We start from the raw sequence: 20,258 nt of genomic DNA, 5'->3' as shown, positions 1-20,258 counted from the left end.
TTTTGAAAGGATAGATCTCAAGCTCCTCACTTGGCTTTTGCTGGTGTGAGTGTGGGTGAGGCCACAGTGTTTTTCTGTGATGTTTGGCTGGAAGAGAGCAGTTATTGTCTAAACGTTTTGTGTCTTGCTAAACTTTACCTTTGCTTGTTTTTTAGCTAACGAGAGCAGGTTTTTGTTAGAGCTTTTGTGCTGTTTGTGCTCTTCTGTGCTCTTTGTTCATGGGTCGCTGTGTTCACCTCCAAGTCTGGGATATTTGAAGTAAAAAGAAAACCCAGGGATCTCACTACCTTGTTACTCCTCAGGTCCCAAGGTCCCTAGCCAGTCTGCCTTTTCCTCTACACCTTTCAGATTCTTTTTAAGTTTGTTGTATATATAATATCCAGGATTTTTAGTTCTGCTTAGCAGGAGGAATAGGGAAAAGTACATCTCCTCCATTATGTGACAAATGGCACCATAATTTAAAATATTTTTCTATGAAATCAAATGTGGCACTAAAGTTAAATAGAATGCCAGGTTATAACTTTATAGGTAAAACACCGAAATCTCAAAGAAATGTTATATTTATCTTTAAGCACTGATCCTATACCCCAGAAAGAGGTACTAATTCTTTTTCCTATTGTTAATGTTAAATATTAGGTTGTAGGCCAAGCTTCTGTAACAAAGAGACTCAAATACAGTGGCTCAAATAAGGTAGAACTGTATTTTTCTCCAGGGTAGGAAAGAAAGCTCTGCTTCTTGAGGTCTTCTGAGGAACCAAACTGGGTGGGCCGCTGAGCCATCCTTACATTTGGCTTCCCAAGATTGTTCTAGACATCACCATTTTCAGTTGGCAAAGGTAATGGTGATGGTAATGATGGTTGGGGTAGGGAAACATAGAGGTCAGGAACTTGATTTTTTTAAGGACAGGAACCAGAAATTGTATTTACTGCTTTTGCTCACATCCCATTGGCCTACACCTAGTCACATGGTCACATCTGGCTGCAGAAGAAACTGGAAATGTCTCTGCTGGCAGTCATGTGACCAGCAGAAGTTGGGGTAAGGGACCTCTGTTACTAGAACAAAAAAGGTGAGTAGTAGTCTTTGCTTTTGTTACTTCAGTGAAAATTTTTAGAAGAAATTAACTGTGTGGTCTTATTTATCATGAGCCATTTTATTCTATAGTTAGCTGTATTTTTCTTGTTGTGTTCTTACCTGTTTCATTATAAAAGATCAACATTACCTTCATGGTCAGATCTTAGCCTAGATAGGAATCTAATTTTTATATAACTATTTGGACCACGTCAAGTAAGAACTTGTTTATATCTTCTAGGGTTTACAGAGTCCACAGGGGATAGAATGCAAGCCAGAAGCTGTATGTAGTCACATTATTATTGAGAGCCATGAAAAAGGATGTTTCAGGACTCTAACAGCTGAACGGCCACAATTGGACAGCCACCCTTGTGTTTTCAGATCTGCTGAACCCTCAGAAATGATCAGAGGACAACGGAGCCCATCATCATGGACAACTGGGCACATCAACCTTGCCAAATCACTGGACCAGAACAACTCCCATTTCAAAGTTTGGAATTCATTGCAGTTACAAAGTCATTCCCCATTTCAAAACTTTATAGGTGATGACTTGAAAATTAGCAAGGGTCTTCGAATGCCATTCCGTGAAAAGTTGGACCCTTGGCTATCAGAATTAGTAGAACCTGCTTGTATGCCACCTGAAGAAATGGATTGTCAGTCGTCATCACAAATGCTGCCCCCAGAACCCATGAAAAAGTTTACTACCTCCATCATTTTCTCATCTCACCGACATTCTAAATGCTTTTCAGATTCCTCTTTTCTTAAGGTTGGTGTTACTGAAGGTAGCGAGTGTACTGGAGCATCTGTGGGGCTAGTTAGTTCTCATATCACTGAAGAGCAAAATCCTACTAGAGATCTAAAGGAGAAAACCTCTTCCCCTTCATCATTTAAAATCATTAGTCAGTCACCAGATAAAGCTGTGACTATTTTAGCAGAAAATAGTAGGCAAAGCCAAAAATTATCTGTTGCACATTCTCACCAAGAAGAAAAACCCTTAGAAAGATCAGATTGTAAAGGCAGTCATTCTAAGCCCAGTACCAGTGCAAATGATAGCAATTTCAAGGAAGTTCATTTTTCTGATAACGATACTCTCATTAACATGGGCAGACCCAGTTCCACACTAGGAGTAAAAGAGAAGAATGTAACTATAACTCCAGATCTTCCTTCGAACACTTTTCTTGAACAAGAGCTCTTTGAACAAAGCAAAGCCTCACATGCAGATCACCGTGTGAGAAAACACAATTCTCCCCCTCCTCAACATCAGGATTATGTAGCTGCAAATCTCCCTTGTCGTGTTTTTCTTGAAAAACGAGAACTCTTTAAACAAAGCAAGACCCAACATAAAGATAATCAGTTGAGAGAAAACCACTCTCCCCTTCCTCAAAGTCAGGATTATATAGCTTCAGACCTTCCTTCTCGCATTTTTCTTGAACAACGTCAGCTCTTTGAACAAAGCAAAGCCCCAGATGTAGATCACCACATGGGAGAACACCATTCTTCCTTTCCTCAAGGTCAGGATTATATAGTAGAAAAGAATAATGAACATGAGCCTAAATTACACATTTCTGATATGATAAATGTTGAAGGCAAATTCAGTGATGTGGCCTCCTCATCAGCCCCAAATCAATGTACAGTAGTAACATCTGCATCTACTCCACCTTCAAATAGAAAAGCACTTTCTTGTGTTCGTATAACTCTTTGTCCCAAGACTCCTTCCAAGTTGGATAGTGGAACCTTAGATAAAAGATTTCATTCATTGGATCCTGCCTCTAAAACAAGGATGAATAGTGAGTTTAACTCTGACCTACAGACTATATCTTCAGAATCACTGGAACCAACCTCCAAATTATTGACCAGTAAACCTGTAGCACAGGATCAAGAATCTTTAGGTTTTCTAGGACCTAAATCTTCACCGGACTTCCAAGTTGTACAGTCTCCTCTTCCAGATAGTGATATTATTTCCCAGGACTTGAAAACCATACCTTTTCAGAATAACCAGATAGTAACCTCAAGGCAAACACAAGTGAACATTTCAGATTTGGAAGGATATTCCAATCCAGAAGGGACTCCAGTATCTGCAGTTCGGTGAGTCTCATTGTGATTACAAGCAAGCTGATGGAATTTATGATAAAGGGTTTAAAATACTTAAGCAAATGTAAGTTCTTGGGGGAGAGGCAGTATGATTTCTCTTAGGGGAGGTTGTATCTGCCTAAGCTAGAATTCTGTCAAGGAATAAACACCTAACTAAGAGAAAACACCTGAGAGTAATGTATTTATACTCTCAAAGAGCTTTTGGAAAACGACTTGACATCAAGTATTTTAAAACACTGAATTACTCTAAGAAGAATCTTTGATCATTGAGTGGTACAATTTACTAATTCCTTATTTATTACATTGGAAATATGCTGAAGACCAGGCTTTGCTCCCTCTCCTCTCTTTGTTTCCATTTCATGATTCCCCTCAAATATTTAGTACTTAGAATGAAAAAAGTGAAATTTCCTGGCAGACATCACTTCAGCCAAGTTGTCAAGGTTAACATCACCAGTAATGCACGTCAACCTAATGTGGTCCCTGATGTGATGCCTTATTACTTCACAATGATTGTAGGAATGGAAACCCAATTCAGGGATAAATGCATTAGATTTATACTATTCAGGTTGATTTTAAGACTGTCATTGATTCAGTTTTACATTAGTGAGTCTTTTACCATATGGCTAAACGAATTACTGTCTGTGTTTAATGTTTCCACCTTATAGTTGAGAAGGTAGTATTTCAGAGTGGAGAGCACTGGCCTTACAAAGAGGGAAAAAATGTGTAATCGACATCGGCATGTGGTAGTCATGGCAGTGAGGGACTTAAATATGTTATCTCATTTAATACTTGTGATAACCCTATGAGGTAGGTGGTGGTATCCTTATTTGCCCTCTGGGAAACTGAGACACTGACATTGCTATCAAGCAAACCTCATTGTCTCAAATAATGCAGTCTGTTCAGTCTAAGCAAGAGCTTGTTCACCACGTGGTACTGTCTCTCCCGAATCCTAAACCGTACTTAAACTATTCTATCAACTGTCCTCTTGGACAAGTCATTTAATATCTTTGGCACTCATATATGGATGACTGATGGAAGGAAAGGGTTGGAAAGCTTAAAGGTCCATTATAGCTTGAAAAATTAGTGGTTGAGAATTGGATTGGGGCAGGAAAAAACAAGGTCAATCTCTGATTTCAATACTATTATAAATAGTAGAGTGTTATAGAGATCAGTACTGTGTGTGAAAAATGTTTAGAAATTAAAAGATTGACAAGTTTACATACAATACTTAAACTCTTCTAAGTGATAAAATGCCAAGTTATTGGGGCTGAATTCCTTGAATGAGAAGAAAATTATAGATGATTTTAAATATGAACTAATAATAATGCTGTTTGTTCAGAATGTACTAAATGCCAGGCATTGTAGTCAATGTGTGTATCACTTTATACTTAGTATAATCATCCGGAGGTAGATATTATTACCTCAATTTATAGATTTTAAAAACCTAATACTTAGAGAAATTAAATGTTTTGCCTAAGATCACATGGCCATTAAGTGTTGGAGGTGGCATTTGAACCTAGGTTTGTCTGACTCCAGAGTCTGTAAATAATTCTAACTGTATATACATACACACACTTATCTGTGTGTGTGCATATATATATGCATAAAACATTTATATATGTATTAAACTTTTTTATTTTGAGATAATTTTAGACTTACAGAGGAGCTGCAAAAAATAGTAGAGTTCCTGTGTTATTTATTGCAGTGTAACCTATTACCCTGAAATGTAGCAGCTTAAAACAATAAATATTATCCCAAAGTTTCTGTGGGCCAGAGATCTAGGCATGGCTTAACTGGGTGCTTCTGGCTTAGGGTCTCTCACAAGGTTGCAAACAAGGTATTGACTACAGCTGTGGTCCCATCTCAAGGCTTGACTAAGAGAATGTCCTTCCAAGCTCACTCACACAGTTATTGGCCAGAAATAATCAGTTTCTTCTTTCCATATGGCAGCTATGACAGCAAAGCTTTTCTCAGAGTGAGCAATTGAGACTGCAGGAGAAAGTGCTGAAGACAAAACCCACAGTCATTACTTTGTAACCTAACCTTGGAAGTGAATCTCACCACATCTGCCACATTCTACTAGAAAGAAATGAATCACTATTTCCAGCCAACCCTCAAGGGTTAGGGATTACACAAGTGCATGAATACCAGGAGGCAGAGATCATTGGGGGGATTTTTTTTTTTTTTTTGGCCACACCATGTGGCATGCGGGATGGGATCTTAGTTCCCCCACCAGGGATTGAACCCTTGCCCCCTGCATTGGGAGCGTGGAATCTTAACCACTGGACCACCAGGGAAGTCCCATTGGGGGCCTATTTTAGAGGTTGCCAATATACCCTTTGCTAAAGCTTCCCCTTATGTTAACATTTTACCCTAGCATCATAACCATAAAATATTTACCAAAGCTAAGAAATTCTCCTTCATATAAAATTATAATTAAATGTATAGACCAATTTGGATTTCACCTGTTTTTTCCACAAATGAAGCTTTTTTGTTTCAGATCCATTCCATAATCTCACCTTGCAGGTAGTTGTTGTGTCCTTAATCTCCTCCAATCTGTGTCAGTTTCTCAGACTTTCCTTGTTTTTCATAACTTTCACACTTTGAAGAGAATTAGTTATTTTGGAAAAAGTCTTTTCCATCTGGCTTTGTCTGATGTTGTCTCAAGATTAGATTGGGGTTATACACTTTCAGTGCATTTCATCAGGGAGCATATTAAGTTGATATGCATGACTAGTGATGTTAACCTTGATCACTTGGCTAAAGTAGTATCTACCAAGATTCTCCACTGTAAACTTAATGTTTTTCCTTTGTAGATACTAATTTTTTTTTGATACTAAATATTTAAGGGAGGTATTGCTAGACTATGCAAATGTCCTGTTTCTGCTTAAACTTTGACCACTAATTTTAAGCATCCTTCAGTGGATCTTGCTTGTAGCAATTATTACTCTGGTATTCTAATGGAGTTTTCATATTTCCTTTATTCCTTCTACGTCTATTAATTGGAATTCTTCTGTAAGCAAGAGCTGTTGTTCCTCCCCCATTTATTTATTCCTTTAGTTTTCCATGTACATTAGTATGAACTCAGGGGTATTTATTTCATTCTTTGGATTACAATCCAATACTACTCAAATTGTTTTAGTTTTAGCTATTGAGAACACTTTCATGTTGGCTCCTGTACCTTGCCACTACCCTGAAATCAACTATTTCCCCAAAGAACCCTCGTTTTTTTTTTTTGTTTTGGAGAATAAGATTTTTTTCCCCTAGCTTTACTAGATAAAATTGACATATAACATTGTTTAAGGTATACAGTGCTTTGATTTGATACACTTATATTGCAAAATAATTACCATGATGGCATTAGCTAACACCTCCATCACGTCACATAGTTTTTGTGGTAAGAAAATTTAATATCTACTCTCAACAACTTTCAACTATATAGTACATTATTGTTAACTATCATCACAATGCTGTGCATAGATCCCCAGAACTTATTCATCTTCTAATTGGAAGTTTGTACCCTTTGACCAATATCTCCCCTTTTCCCCCACCCTCCAGCCCCTGGTAAACAGCATTCTACTCTGTTTCCACAAGTTCGGCTTTTTTAGGTTCCACATGTAAATGGTGTCATACAGTATATCTCTTTCCCTGTCTGGTTTATTTCACTTAGCATGATGCCCTCAAGCTCCATCTATGTTGTTGTTGTAAGTGACAGGATTTCCTTCTCTCTAACAGCTGAATAATATCCCTTTGTGTATATATACACCATGTCTTTTGTTTCATTTCATTTCATTTTATTGCGCTGGGTCTTAGTTGCAGCTCACGGGCTCCTTAGTTGTGGCATGCGAACTCTTAGTTGTGTCATGCATGTGGGATCTAGTTCCCTGACCAGGGATCGAACTCGGGCCCCTTGCATTGGGAGTGTGGAGTCTTAATGACTGCACCACCAGGGAAGTCCCTACACCATGTCTTCTTTATCCATTTATCCATTGATGGACACAGGATATGGTTGTTTCCATACCATGGCTATTGTAAATAATGCTGCAACAAATGTGGGAGTGCAGATACCTGTTTCCATTTCCTTTGGATGTATACCCAGAGATGAGATTGCTGGATTATATGGTAGTTCTATTTTTAATTTTTTAAAGAACCTCCCTACTGTTTTCCATTGTGGCGGCACTAATTTACATTCCCACCAACAGTGCATAAAGGTTCTGTTTTCTCTACATCCCTATCAACATTGTTATTTGTTGTCTTTTTGATAATAGCCTTTTTGACAGGTGTGAGGTGATCTCATTGAGGTTTTGATTTGCATTTCCCTGATAAATAGTGATGTTGAGCACCTTTTCATCTCCCTGTTGGTAATTTGTATATCTTCTTTGGAAAAATGTCTATTCAGTTCTAGTTCCTCTGCCCACTTTTAAATCAGATTGTTTTTTTGTTATTCAGTTTTATGAGTTCTTTATATATTTTGGATATTAATCGCTTATCAGATATATGGTTTGCAGATATTTTCTCCTCTTCTGTAGGTTACCTTTTCATTTTGTTGACTGTTTTGCTGTACAGAGAATTTGGGGTTTGATGGAGTCCTACTTACTGATTTTTGCTTTTGTAGCTTGTGCTTTTGGTGTCACATCCAAAAAAATCACTGGTGAGACCAATGTCAAGGAGTTTTCCCCTGTGTTTTCTCCTAGGAGCTTATGGTTTCAGGTCTTATGTTTAAGTCTTTAACCCATTTCACATTAATTTGTGAGCGGTAAAAGTAGGAGTCCAATTTCATTTTTTTGGCATGTGGATATCTAGTTTTCCCAGCACCTCTTATTGAAGAGACTATCCTTCCCCTACTGAGTAGTCTTGGCTCCCTTGTAAAATATTAGTTGACTGTATATGTGGGGGGTTATTTATGGGTTCTCTGTTCTGTTCCATTGATCTATGTATCTGTTTTTGTGCCAGCACCTTACTGTTTTGATCACTATAGCTTTGTAGTATAGTTTGAAATCAGAAAGTATGATGCCTCCAATTTTGTTCTTTCTCAGAATTGCTCTGGCAATTCAGAGTCTTTTGTGGTTCCATATAAATTTTAGAATTGTTTTTCCTCTTTTTATGAAAAATGGCATTGGAATTTTGGTAGGGATTGCATTGACTCTATCAATGGCTTTGAGTAGTATGGATGTTTAAACAGTATTTATTCTTCTGGTTCATGAACACATTTCATGTGTCTTTCCATTTGTTTGCATCTTCCTCAGTTTCCTTCATCACAGTCTTTTAGTTTTCAGTGAACGGATGTTTTAGCTCCTTGGTTAAATTTATTTCTAGGTATTTATTGATTTGATGCTGTTGTGAATGGGATTGTTTTCTTTAGTTCTTTTCAGATATTTTGTTGTTAGTGTATAGAAACAACTGATATTTGTATGTTGATTTTTGCATCCTGCAACTTTACTGAATTCATTGATTATTTCTAACAGCTTATGGTGGAATCTTTAGGATTTTCTATTAGATATTAGATCATATCATGTACAAACAAAGACAACTTACTTCTTCCTTTCTGGTTGGATGCCTTTTATTTCTTTTTCTTGCCTCATTGCTCTGCTTAGGACTTCCAGTGCTATGTTGAGTAAAAGTGGTGACAGTGGGCACTCTTAATCTTGTTCCTGATGTTAGAGGGAAAGCTTCAACCTTTCACCATTGAGTGTGATGTTGGCTGAGGGTTTGTCATACATGACCTTTATTATGTTGAGGGATGTTTCTTCTATACTCAATTTGTTGAGAGTTTTTATCATTGAAGGATGTTGTATTTTATCAAATGCTTTTTCTGTATCTAATGAGATAATCATATGATTTTTATCTTTTATTCTATTAAAGAAGCATATCATATTTATTGATTTGTATATGTTGAACTATCCTTACATCCTAGGGATAAATCCCAATTGATCATGGTGTATAATTCTTCTATGTGCTGTTGAATTCAGTTTGCTAATATTTTGTTGAGAAATTTTATGTCTGTATTCATCAGCTGTTGGTCTGTAGTTTTCTTGTAGTGTCTTCATCTAGCTTTGGATCATCATGGTAATATGATGGCCTCATAAAATGAGTTTGCAGATGTTCCTCCCTCTTCAATTTTTGGACAAGTTTGAGAAGGATTGGTGTTAATTCTTCTTGAAATGTTTGTTAGAATTCACCACTTAAACCATCTGGCCCTGGACTTTTCTCTGTTGAGAAGATTTGATTACTGATTCTATCTCCTTACTCCATGGGTCTGTTTATATTTTCTCTTTCTTCATGATTCAGTCTTGGTAAGTTGTATGTTTCTGGCAATTTTTCCATCTCTGCCAGGTTATCCAATTTGTTGACATATAATTGTTCATAATCGTCTCTTATGATCCTATATATTTCTGTGGTATCAGTTGCTTTGTCTTCTCTTTCATTTCTGATTTTATGTATTTGAGTCCTCTCTTTTTTTCTTAGTCTAGCTAAAGGTTTGTCAATTTTGTTTATCTTCAAAAATCTAGTTCTTAATCTTATTGACCTTTTCTATTTTTCTGGTCTCTATTTCATTTATTTCTGCTCTGATCTTTGTTATTTTCCTTTCTTCTGCTGACTTTGGGCTAGTCTGTTCTTTTTCTCATTCCTTGAGATGTAAAGTTATTTATTTGAGGCCTTTCTTTTTTCTTAATAAAGGTGTTTAGCACTATAAATGTCCTTCTTAGAACTGCTTTTGTCTCATAGGTTTTGACATGTTGTGTTCACATTTTCATTTGTTTCAAGATATTTTTAGCTTTCCCTTTTGATTTTTTTAGACATACTTGTATTCAGTACTGTGTTGTTTAATTTCCACATATTTGTAGAATTTCCTGCTTCCCCCCAGTATTGATTTCTAGTTTCATATCATTGTGGTCAGAAAAGGTACTTGGTATGATTTAAATCTTGTTAAATTTGCTAAGATTTGTTTTGCAGCCTATATGTGATCTAACTTGGAGAATGTTCTGTGTATGCTTGATAAGAATGTATTCAGCTGCTGAATGTTCTGTAGGTGTCCGTTAAGTCCATTTAGTCTAAAGTATGCTTCAAGTCCAATGTTTCCTTGTTGATTTTGCTATCTGGGTGATCTATCCATTGTTGAAAAGTGGGGTGTTTAAAACCATAAAAGTGGGAGGAGTAAAAGGGTAGTGATTTTGTATGTGATTGAAGTTAAGTTGTTATCATATAAAATATATTGTTTTCTGTAAGATGTTTATGTGAGCCTCGGGGTAACCACAAAGCAAAAATGTATAGTAGATTCACCAAAAAGACGGCAGTCAGAAAATATTACTACGGAAAATCACCAGTTCACAAAGGAAGGCAGCAAGAGAGGAAGAAAGGAAAAAGAAAACTACGGAACAGCCAGAAAACAGTAAGATGGTATAAGTAAGACCTTACCTATCAATAATTACTCTAAATGTAAATGAATTGAATTCTCCAATCAAAAGACTTGATGGATACAAAATCAAGACCCAACTATATGCTGCCTACAGGAGACTCACTTTAGCTTTAAGGACGTGTGAGCTCAAAGTGAAGGAAAGGAAAAAGATACTCCTTACAAGTAGAAACCAAAAGAGAGCAGGGCTGGTTATACTTGTAGCAGACAAAATAGTAACAATAGGCAAAGGGGAGGTCATTATATAATAATAAAGGAGTCAATGCATCAAGATGATATAACAGTCATACACACACACACACACACACACACACACACACACACACACACACACACACACACACACACACACACACACTACACATACACACACAAACACCCCCAACATCAAAGCACTTAAATATATTAAGCAAATACTAACATCTAAAGGGAGAAGTAAACAACAATACAGTAATAGTCAAGGACTTTAGTACCCCACTTTCAACAATGGAAAGTGGTGTTCAGAAACCAATGAGGTTTGCTCATTGCTACTAGGATGACGCTGCTTCTTGCCCCTCTGAGTGAATAAAACTAAAGATTATAGGTATTAACTCATGCATATACATACACCTATATTCATTTCCATCTCTATTATGTGTGTGTGTGTGTGTGTGTGTGTGTATGTTTTTTTTTTTTAAACCACAAGTCGATACCTCCAACTAGTCCAAAACCACAGGGTTGATTCTAGCCTTTTCCCTTTCTTTATTTGTAACTTCTTTCTCCAATGGTGATAAACATGGCTCTTATTATTTACAGTGTATTTACCCTAGTATATAAATAAAGTTTCAGAATTCTTATCCCATACCCAGGTGAGAAACAAATTTTCCACCTAGAGTACAGGTTTTATGTATAGTATACAGTCCAGACATTGTTTCTGTTTCCTGGGTTAGCTTTTTTCTTCCTTATAGACTTCAGCATGAGGATGTGATTCATTTATAATACAGTTAGATTCATTTCTTACATCCTGTATTCCATTTTGCCCCAATATCTTGGTTAATTTTTTAAAAATTTATATACTATAAAATTTACATACTGTAAAACTTACTTTTTGTGGTGTATAGTTCTATCAGTTTTGATAAATCCACATCACAGTTCCATACAAAGCATTTCTGTCAGTCCAAAAATTCTCGCATGCCATCCCTTTATAGACAGTCCCTCCCCTGACCCCTGGCAATTCCTGATCTGTTTTCTTCCAAGTTTTACCTTTCCAGAGTGTCATGTAAATGAAATCATGAAATATATAATAACCCTTTGGGTTTGGCTTCTTTTACTTTACAAAGTATATTTAAGATTTACCCATCTCATTTTATGAATCAGTTTTTTACTTTTTAATGCTTTATTACAAGCATAAAGCAATAAAAAGTTTAAAAAAATAGTTTATCGATACATTCACTCTTTGAAGGATATTTGGGTTGTTTCCAGTTTGGGGTGATTACAGTTAGAGCTGCTGAGTCATGTGGTATATGTGTGTGTTTAACTTTACAAGAACTGTTTAGAACTAAACTATGCTAAACTGTTTTTCCAGGGTGGCTGTATCTTTGTATTTCCACTAGGAATATACAAGTGTTTCAGTTACTCTCCATCCTCGCCAACTTGTGGTATTGTCAGTATATTTAAACTGTTATAATAGGGGCTTTCCTCTATATGTTTCTCCTTGAGCTCCCCTTTTTTGGTCCTCAGAACAGAAAGCAAGGGCTTAATTTACCCCTCTCTTTTATGTGCTTCCTGTGGCTACTTTGTGTCAGTGCCAGGTGGCTCAGTAAAGAGAAAAAAAAAATCAACACAGGTTCACCTCACCCTCTTGAGACCACACCTTCTCTGGTAAAAGAGGAGGGTTTCCCCCCCTCAGAATTTTAAACTTCTTCTGGTCCCTGTTACTGCTGTACCAATGCTTCCATGAGATTACTTGAGTGCTTGAGATTACTAGAAAGGGAGAAAAGAAAAAGGGATTTTTTCACACTATTTCTGCTTCCACTCCTCATGCCTGAATTAGAGGGCTTCTTCTGGAGGTCTTTCTGTCTGTGCTAATGTCCACTTCTAAGTGTCAGACTCTATTATTGAGTTCAGGTCATTGGATACTAAAGGAAACAATGATAAACTAACTCATCACCAATTTAATGGTACTTCAGATGTTGCTGGTCTTCACCAATTTGCCTGCTCCTGTTTTTCAAGAGTCTTCTAAGAGCTGCTCCATGTAGTTTGTCTAGGTTTTATAGCTGCACTTAGTGGGAGAGACTGAATGGGTTATGACTGATTACCCCAAACTGGAGCTGAATGTACCATTTTTCGTTCTCATTAACAGCATATGCAAGTTACATTGCAACACTTGGTATATCCAGGGTTTTTAAAAAATTAATTTTTGGCTGCGTTGGGTCTTTGTTGCTGCGCGTGGGCTTTCTCTAGTTGCGGCGAGCGGGGGCTACTCTTCGTTGTGGTGCGTGGGCTTCTCATTGCAGTGGCTTCCCTAGTTGCAGAGCACGGGCTCTAGGTGCGCGGGCTTCAGTAGTTGTGGCACGTGGGCTCAGTAGTGGCTCGCTGGCTATAGAGCATAGGCTCAGTAGTTTTGGCGCATGGGCTTAGTTGCTGCGCCGCATGTGGGATCTTCCCAGAAAAGGGCTCAAACCTGTGTCCCCTGCATTGGCAGGCAGATTCTTAACCACTGCGCCACCAGAGAAGTCCCTCCAGTTATTTTTAATTTTAGCCATTCTAAATGTGGATGTGAAATGGTATGTTATTGTGGTTTTAATTTGTTTTTCCCTGATGACTCATGATGCTGATAATTGCTTCTGTGCTTCTTGGCCATTTTTATGTCTTTATGAAGTGTCTGTTTAATTTTTCCACTTTAAGAATTTTTAATATATTCAAGATACAGATCCTCTGTGTATTGCAAATATTTTCTCACAGTCTGTGGTTTGATTTTCATTTTCTTAACTGGTGTCTTTTGATGAAGAAAAAGTTTTAACTTTTATGAAATCCAGTTTGTTAATTTTTCTGTTGGAAGTATAGTTGATGTGCAATATTGTATAGGTTACAAGTGTACAATAGAGTGATTCACAATTTTTAAAGGTTATACTCCATTTATAGTTATTATAAAATATTGGCCATATTCCTTGTGTTGTACGATATATACAGCTTATGTAGCTTAATTTATGCATAATAGTTTGTATCTCTTAATTCCCTACCCCTATATTGCCCCTCCCCTTTCCCTCTCCCCACTGGTAACCACTAGGTTGTTCTCTATATCTGTTAGTCTGTTTCTTTTTTGTTATATTCACTAGTTTATTGTATTTTTTAGATTCTACATGTAATTGATATCATACAGGATTTGTTTTTCTCTCTCTGACTTAATTTCACTTAGCATGATACTCTCCAAGTCCATCCATGTTGTTGCAAATGGCAAAATTTCATTCTTTTTTATGGCTGGGTGGTATTTCATTGTGTGTGTGTGTGTGTGTGTGTGTGTGTGTGTGTTCATCAGTTGATGGACATTCTAAATCTTTCTTTTATGGTTAGTACTGTTTTGTGTCTTGTCTAAAAATACTGCCTAACCCAGTGTTATGAAAATTTTCTCCTATATTTTCATCTTGAATTATAGTTTTAGCTTTATTTTTTAAGTCTGTGATCTATATCAAACTAATTTCTGTATATACTGTAATTTACACAGTTTAGGATCATTTTCTTTCACTGGATATTCCCGCACCATCTTTGAAATAATGATTATTTCCTTTTTGAACTTAGTTCGCATCTTTGTCAAAAATCAATCGGCCTTTTACATGTGGGTTTATTTTTAAGAGTTTCTACTCTGTTCATTTGAACTGTCTGTCTTTACAGCTATACCATAATGTTTTGATTACTGTAGCTTTATAATAAGTCTTGAAATCAGGTTATGTCCTCCAGCCTTGTTTTTATTTTCAACAATATTTTTTGCTATTTTAGGTTCTATGCATTTCTGTATAAAATTTAGAATAGTCTTCTCAGTTTCTCCAAAAAAACCTCCTGAGATTTTGTTCAATGTTGCATTGAATCTATAGATCATTTTGTGAATGATTGACATCTTAGTAATATGGAATCTCCCTATGAATGAACATGTTTTTTCCCCCTACTTATGTAATGTCTCTCAGTAAGATGTTGTAATTTTCAGTGTGTAGGCTTGCACATTTTTCATTAAATTTATTCCTCATTATTTTGTTTTATGATACTTCTGTATATGGTATTTTAGATTTTGTATTTTCTAGTTATTTGTTGATTGTATATACAAATGCTGTTGTCAAACCAGTTTATCAGTGCCAACAAGTTAATTTTAATTTTAATTTCTTACTCACTGGGTCAGAGCTTCCTTGCTTACTCCAGGATAATTTAGGCAATTTGTGTGCAGTGACCATAGGGAATTTAGGCAAGGTAATACTTCTGGTGGTTAAGTTGAGGCATACCTATTTGTCCTCAATTTGTGTCTAGTAACTTCCCTATGATTTAGGGAGTGCTTTGTTTAAATTTAGTGATATCCTCAACTTTAATGTCTATTCTTCATAGACACTCACGTTGCCAGGGCATGAAGAGCAGTTTTACTTCTTCCTTTCCAATCTTCATGTCTTTATTTTTTTGCCTGATGCACTGTTTAGGACATTCAGTATAATATTAAACAGAAGTAGTAAGAGCAGTCATCTTACCTTATTCCCCATCTTTGCGTGGGTGGGGGAGTGGATTTAGTGTTTCATCAAATTTGATGTTAGCTGTAGATTTTTATTAGATGCATTTTATGAGATTAAGGATGCCCTCTCATATTCTTAGTTTGCTGTGAGTTCTGTGAGTGGGTGTTGAGTTTTGTCACATGCTTTTCCCTGCTGTATTATGATCATATTTGTTTTCTCCTGTCTGTTGATATGAATTATATTATTATATAATATTATATATATTATATAAACATATTGATTAGATTTCAAATATTATTCTTACTGGGATAAATCCCACTTGATTATGACATATTGTCCCTTTTTATATTTATTGCTGAATTCAGCTGGCTAATATTGGTCTATAATCTTCTTGGAGTGTCCTGACAGCAGAGTTACAGTGGCTTTTAGAAAAAAACCTCTTTCTCATTTTCTGAGTTTGTGTCAGAATGGTATTATTTGATTTAAATCTACCATATTACATTTTGCTTTCAATTTGTACCATATGGTTTTTGTTCTTTCTTGCCTTCTTTTGTATTAATGATTTATCTTTTATTATTCCATTTTATTCTCCTTATTGGCTGTTTTAATAGACATCTTTGTTTATTTTTTAGTGGTTGTGGCCATCCCGCAGAAGTGGGATGGACTCCCACCCAAAATTTTGTTCAGATACCTAGGCTTCAGACACTCCTCAAACCCAGAGAATTTGAGAGGAAGTTTATTACTCACACAGGGGAACCCCTGGGAAGAGGTGGGTGGGCACAAGTAGGTCCAGGCTGTCTTGGGCACAGCAGAGAGGGCTTTGTAGGGTGGAACTGAGAAAAAAGTCTATATATGGGCAGTTTAAATTTTCTGCTGGTGCCAAAGGAGGAGGAGGCAGTCATACTCAGGCTTATCAGCCTTTCCAGATGTGGAGCAAAAGGTGAGGCTTAAAAAGAAGTCAGTAATCAAACATCAAAAATTGTGTCAGACTCTTTTGCAGTAGTTATTGTAGAGATTATCATATGTATTCCTAATTTATGTATTATCCTTCTTGCTAGATACAGTCTACCTAATTAATATTTTGTTAGGAATTGTACATTTGTGTTCATGGGGGATATTCACCTATAATTTTCTTCTCTTGCAATATCTTTGTCTGAGTTTGGTATGAGCATTGGGCTGACCTCATTAGTATATCAGGACACTCTGAAAGAGTTTGTGTAAGATTGGTACTATTTCTTTCTTAGATATTTGGCAGAATTCACCATTTTGGCCTGGAGTTTTTATTATAGATTCAATTTCTTTAGTAGATTTGACTATGCAGATTTTTTTTTTCTTGTGTCAGTTTGGAAAGTACTCTTCAGTTAAATAAGTTGTCAAAAATTGTTGGCATGAGTTATTTTCACAATATCCTTATATCCTTTCAATTTCTGAATCTCCAGTGATACTAGCTTTCTTATGTCTGGTATTAGTAATTTGTGTTTTATCCTTTTTTGTTTGGTCACTCTTGCTAGGGCTTTAGCAGTTTGGGTTTTTATGATCGTCTGATGTGTTTTTTTCTGTTTCATTAGTTGCTGCTGTATCTTTTTTTTTTTTTTCTGTTTTGGGTTTAACTTAACTTTTTCTATCTTTCTGAGAATAGATACTTTTTTTACATATTCATTAATTTTTAGCTTTCTTGTCTAGTGTACACAGATTTTTATGTAGTTTTTCATCATCATCTTTGTACAAAATTATTTTCTCATATCATAACTTTTTCTTTGATCCATGGCTATGTAGAGATGTGTTTCTTAATTTCCAATTATATAAGAACATATACATGATTTTTTATTTTTAGTTAATTCTTTTTGGTCATTGAGATTATATTCTTAATGATTTCAGTATACTTAAATTTTTTAGAACTGCTTTATGATATATATTTTTATTTTGATCAGTGTGCAATTGAAAGAAATGTGTATTCTGCCATTGCTTCTTGTGATATTCTGTGTATGTTACTTTGGTCCATTTGGTCAGCTGTTATGTTGAAATCTTCATTTTTACTGAATTTTTGTCTGCTTGTTTAATCAGCATTTGAGAACAGCATGTTAATACCTCCTTTTTTCTCCTTAGCCATGTGGTAGTAAGTTATTGACCTACTGCCCCATCACTCTCATCGTTTCCTATGAAAAGAACATTCTCCTACATAACCAGTAAAGCTGTAAAAATCAGGAAATTAATATCAATGTGTTATAGACACTATTCCAGTTTTTCCAATTGTCCCAGTAAGATTTTTTATAACAAAAAGGAGCAACTCAAAATCACATGTTGCTTTAGTTGTCATGACTCTTTAATTTCCTTTAATCTGGAACAGTTCTTCAGTCTTTCCTTCACTTTCATTACCTTGACACTTTTTTAAAAAAATTAATTAATTAATTAATTTATGGCTGTGTTGGGTCTTCGTTTCTGTGCGAGGGCTTTCTCTAGTTGTGGCAAGCGGGGGCCACTCTTCATCACGGTGCGCGGGCCTCTCACTATCGCGGCCTCTCTTGTTGCGGAGCACAGGCTCCAGACGCGCAGGCTCAGTAATTGTGGCTCACGGGCCCAGTTGCTCTGCGGCATGTGGGATCTTCCCAGACCAGGGCTCGAACACATGTCCCCTGCATTGGCAGGCAGATTCTCAACAACTGCGCCACCAGGGAAGCCCTACCTTAACACTTTTGAAGATTACAGGTCAGTTACTTTGTAGAGTGTTTTTCAGTTTGGGTTTCTCTTGATGTTTCTTCGTGATTAAGTTCAGGTGAGATATTTTTGGTAGGGTTATCACAGAATTGACATTGAATTCTTCTTATAACATCTTAGCAGCTGTCGTACACTTCTATTTGTCCCACTGCTGACAGTGATCACTTTAATTACTTAGTAAGGTTGTGGGCTAGGTTTCTGAACTGGAAAGTTACTGTTTTCCACTTTGTAGCTAAGTGTTTTATGGGGAGGAACTTTGAAATTATGTAAGTATCTCAGTCCTCAGAAGACTTCTAGTTTATTTATATCTGTACAGAATCATGCTTTCATTCAGTGGGTTATGATTTATTACTATCTTTTCTTCACTCTTTATTTTAAAAATACATAGACTTAAAAAGAGATTACAAAAATAGTCCAGAGAGTCCCAGGTATCTATCGCTCAGCTTTCCCATTGGTAATGTCTTATATAACTATAGTACATTTTCAAAATGACATTAGGAAATTGACATGGGCACAATATAATTAACTAAACTACAGAACTGAACCATATTTCACCAAGTTTTGCATGCACTCAGGCTTTCTTGAATGCATATGTGTATAATTTTGTGAAATTTAATCACATTGTGATTTCACATAACTACTACTATAATCAAGATACAGGAATATTCTGTCACCACAAAGAAATTCCCTTATGCCTGCCCCTCTGTAGTCACACTCCTCTCCCCTGCCCTCTGCATTCTTTAAACCCTGGAAACTAGTGACCTGTTTTCCTACTATATGGTTTTGTCATTTTGTGAATGTTTTGTAAATTGAATCATATAACATGTAACCTTTGAGATTAGCTCTTTTTACTTAACATGATGACCTGTAGATCCATCCAAGTTGTTGTGTATATCAATGGTTTTGTTTTTTTTTAATTGCTAAGTAGCATTCCATTGTATGGATGCATACCAGTTTATTTAACCATTTCTCTGTTGAAGGATGTTTGGGTTGTTTCCAACTTTTGACTGTTATTAATAAAGCTATTGTGAACATTCATATACTTTTTTTTACACAAATGAAGTTTCTATTTCTCTCAGACAGTGATTCTAAACCAGGGGTGAATTTGGCTCCCCGGAGACAGTAGCAACATCTGAAGTCATTTTTGATTGTCACAACTAGGAAGGAATTTTGCTGTTGCCATCAGGGATGCTGCTGAATACCCTGGAATACACAGAGTAGTCAGTCCCCCACAACAAAGAAGTATTTGGTTCAGTTTTAGTAGTGCCAAGGTTGAGAAACTGCTCTAGGATAAGTGCCCAAGAGTGTGATTGTTGGGTTGTATAGTAACTATATGTTTATCTTTTAAGAATCTGTCAAACTGTTTTCCAGGGTGGTTGTACCATTTTGCATTTCTGCTGGCAATATATGAGAGATCTGGTTTCTTCACATCCTTGTCAGCTTTTGTTATTGTCAGTATTTTTTATTTATTTTATTATTATAATTTTATTATAAATAATTATTTAATTTTATTATTTTATTTATTAGCCATCCTAATAAGTATATAGGGATATCTCATTGTTGTTCTAATATGCATTTCTCTAAATGACTAATGAGGATGAACATTTTTTCATGTGCTTGTCTTCTGTATATTATCTTTGGTGAAGTGTGTGTTTAAGTTTTGCTATTTTCTAACTGCATTTTTTTTTTACTGTTGAATTTAGAGAGTTTTAATCTATTCTGTATAAAAGTTTTTTGTTGGATATGAGATCTTATACAAAGTTATGTTTTCTTATATTCATTATTACTATTGTAATTTGTTTTCATGCTCAAAATGCCACTGATTTACTGACCAGTGGCAGCTCCTTCAAGCTGGTTTCTGTATCCTTTTTACATGTTCTTGTCATCTTTTGCACATGTCTTTGCCTTCTGGCACAACAAGACACTTCAGGCTCATAACTTCTTCTTCCCCAGCTCTGAAATTGGCCATTTCTCCAAGGAACCTGCTTTCTTTTAGAGGAAAGTGATATTTAGAAGCCAAGATTTGAGCATTGCTATTGGGTTGCTCCCAGCCTTCTTAGTGGATTTATGTACATACGTACATACATACATACATAAATACACACACATACTCATTTACATTTATTTCTGTATCTGTCTATATATATTAAAAACCATAAGCTCACACCCATGTATACAATTCTAATTCAGTTTTATTCTACTTTTTTTTCTCTTTCTGTGTTTGTAACTCCCTTATCCAGTAGTGAGAACCCTCACTTCTTATGTGCTTTATATATTTATTT

General features: G+C 36.0%; 1 protein-coding gene across 10 annotated transcripts in view; it reads left to right on the top strand.

Moving 5' to 3' along the window:
- Nucleotides 1-20,258, top strand: part of ALMS1 (ALMS1 centrosome and basal body associated protein) — a 230,113-nt gene that overhangs the window by 113,456 nt on the left and 96,399 nt on the right. For all 10 annotated transcript variants that reach the window (XR_010934429.1, XR_010934428.1, XR_010934430.1 and 7 more), the window contains one exon: nt 1,310-3,153. Coding sequence is in view for 7 of the 10 variants with exons in the window: in XM_067704699.1 (XP_067560800.1) it covers nt 1,310-3,153 (1,844 nt within the window). In the remaining 3 variants the exon portion in view is untranslated. The remainder of the gene's footprint in view (nt 1-1,309; nt 3,154-20,258) is intronic.

The sequence above is a fragment of the Pseudorca crassidens genome, chromosome 14, assembly GCF_039906515.1.
Source record: "Pseudorca crassidens isolate mPseCra1 chromosome 14, mPseCra1.hap1, whole genome shotgun sequence".
NCBI lineage: Eukaryota > Metazoa > Chordata > Mammalia > Artiodactyla > Delphinidae > Pseudorca > Pseudorca crassidens.
Note: the sequence above shows the minus strand (reverse complement) of the source record. Positions and strands in the feature narration are given on the sequence as shown.